This window comes from Antrostomus carolinensis, unplaced genomic scaffold (assembly GCF_000700745.2).
Source record: "Antrostomus carolinensis isolate BGI_N321 unplaced genomic scaffold, ASM70074v2 scaffold35180, whole genome shotgun sequence".
Taxonomy (NCBI): Eukaryota; Metazoa; Chordata; class Aves; order Caprimulgiformes; family Caprimulgidae; genus Antrostomus; species Antrostomus carolinensis.
The window spans coordinates 1-2,706 of record NW_010288263.1 but is presented as its reverse complement, the minus strand read 5'-3'; the positions used below and the strand labels follow the sequence as shown (position 1 = coordinate 2,706).

Sequence of the window (2,706 nt, the reverse complement as noted above, 5' to 3'; positions counted from 1 at the left end):
CGCAGCTCCGCTCCCCCCCGCCGGGGGATCCAGCAGCTGACACGAGCCCCGAGGAGATCTACTGTGATCCATCCTGGGATCCAGCGGCGATGGGCACCCACGGGCCGGGGTGTGGTGGGAGCGGCTGGCTGATGGTGCCAGTGCTGGTGCCGGTGCCGGTGCCAGCCGTGCCCATGGGGGCTCAGGGGCACCCTGCGTCCCGGTGCCCGGTGCCCACCTTCTCCTGCAGCTTCTCCATCTCCTCCTTGTGCGCCAGCTCCGACTCCTCCAGCACCCGCCGCTGCGCCGTCTCCTTCTTCAGGAACTCGATCTCCCTGTTGTGGGGACCAGCAGGTGGGTCCACATCCCACCAACCCAGCACTGGGAAGGTGAGAGGGGCACCCTCCCCCCCCCAGGACTTGGGCATCAGGGAGGGATTATGCTCAGTGGGGTGGTGGTGCCCAGGGATCTCCCAGGGGATGGTCCGTGCCCAGGGATATGGGATCCCCAGGAAGGAGTTGGTGCCCCAGAGATAGTTCCATGTCAAGGAGAAGGTCCCTGCCCAGGGATGACGGATGCCCAGGAAGGAGTTGGTGCCCCAGGGATGGGTTCACATCAAGGGGATGGTCCCTGCCCAAGAGATGTGGAATCCATGCCCAGGGATGTGGGATCCCCAGGAAGAAGCTGATGCTCCAGGGATGGGTTTAGATCAAGGGGATGGTCCATGCCCAGGGGATGGTCACTGCCCAGGGATGAGGGATACCCAGGAAGGAGTTGGTGCCCCAGGGACAGGTTTCTGCCCAAGGGATGATCAGTGCCAAAGGACAAAGGGTGCCCACGAAGGAGTCAATACCCCATGGGTGGATCCACACCCAGAGCACGGTCCATGCCCAGGGGACGGTCCAAGCCCAATGGACACTCCATGCCCAGGGAGACAGGGTGCCCAGGAAGGGGTCAGTGCCCCGGGATGGGTCCATGCCCAGGAGGATGCTCCATGCTGGGGGTGCCCAGGGCTGGTGCTGCCCTCACTTTTGCTGGTACTCCTTGATGAGCCTCTTGGCCTTGCTGTACTTGCGCTCCAGGGTCTGGTACTGGGCCTGGGTCTCCTTGAGGTGCTCGTCCACGGCCTGGCAGAGGTTCTGCGCCTCCATCCAGTACCCCTCCAGCTTCTCCATCCGCTCCTTGTTCTCCTCCACGCTCTGCTCCAGCTGGGCCTTCTCAGCCCGCCAGCGTGCCTTCTCCTGCTCCAGGCACTGCAGCTGGGGGACAGCGGTGTCAGGGCACGGCATGGCACAGCACGGCATAGCCAGGGAGCAGCCACGACATGACATGGCATGGTACAGCATGGCATGGCATGGTATAGCCAGGGAGCAGGCATGAAATGGTATGGCACAGCACAGCATGGCATGGCACAGGATAGCACAGCATGGCATAGCCAGGGAGCAGGTATGACATAGCATGGCATGGCATGGCAATGCATGGCACAGCATGACATGGCATAGCCAGGGAGCAAGCATGACATGGCACGGCATGGCACAGCATGGCATAGCCAGAGAGCAGGCATGAAATGGCATGGCACGGCACAGCATGGCACAGCACAGCATGGTGTGTATGGCATGGCACAGTATGGCACAGCCAGGGAGCAGGCATGGCATGGCATGGCATGGAATAGCCAAGAAGCAGGTATGCTATGGCATGGCACAGCATGGCACAGCATGGCATGGTATAGCCAGGGAGCAGGCATGAAATGGCATGGTATGGCATGGCACAGCATGGCACAGTATGGTGTAGCCAGAGAGCAGGCATGAAATGGCACAGCACAGCGTGGAGTGGCATGAGATGGTGTGACATAGCACGGCACAGCACAGCCAGGGAGCTGGCACAGCCTGGCACGGCACGGCACGGTGAGGGGTCTGGGGAGGGGGACGTGTGGCACCCGCTCACCTTCCTCTTGAGCTGCTGGATCTCGGCCTCGGTGACGGCGTGTTTGATCTGCAGCTGCGGGAGGAGCCGGGCGTTGGCACGGGACGGGCACACGCGCTGCCAACGTAGGGACACGTCCCCCTGGTGTGTGTCCCCCCCCACTAAACCTTGTCCCCTCCTCACCTCCTTAAACTTGTGCACCAGCTTTTCGGGGTCCATCTCCACGGGGGACAGGGTGTCCTCGTTCTCAGCCAGCTCAAAGACCTCGATGGCCATCTCGCCACTGGGGAACATGGGGCTCATCTCCTCCTCCTCGTCCGTGGCGTATTCACCCGTCTGCGGAGGGCACCGAGTGACAGTGGCATGTGGTGACACCCAACCCGGCACCCTCACCCCGGCCCACCTGGGGAAACTGAGTCACTGGAGCTGTATTGAGTGTGGGGGATCAAGCCCACCTGGGGAAACTGAGTCACTGGCCCCGTATTGAGTGTGGGGGATCATATCTGTCCCCTCCTGGGTGGGTGCTGTCCCCTCACCTCCTCGTCATCCTCGGTGTACTGGGTGTAGCGCTGCTCGATCATCTCCCGCTGCCACCGCTCCTGCTCCAGCGTCTGCTGGATCAGCTGGGCCACCTCGCTCTGCTCCCCCGGCTTCTCCCGCCCAATGAGGAACCTGAGGGGACATCGGGGCTCAACTGGGGACAGGGGACCCTGACCATGGGGGGACTGGGATGGGGGACACCCAGGTGGCACAGTCAAGGGACAGTGAGGAGATTCAGCCAGGGGACATCCAGGTGGCACAGCC

General features: G+C 62.7%; 1 protein-coding gene across 1 annotated transcript; it reads right to left on the bottom strand.

The window, feature by feature from the left end:
* Positions 1–217: 217 nt before the first annotated feature.
* On the bottom strand, positions 218–2,627 carry LOC104523519 (neurabin-2-like; the record flags this gene model as incomplete). The annotated part of the gene is made up of 5 exons (XM_010166129.1): positions 218–314; positions 1,009–1,238; positions 1,924–1,977; positions 2,086–2,238; positions 2,439–2,627. Coding segments are annotated over 5 exons (723 nt in total), but the record flags the coding sequence as incomplete, so codon positions are not given.
* Between the last annotated feature and the right edge of the window lie 79 nt (positions 2,628–2,706).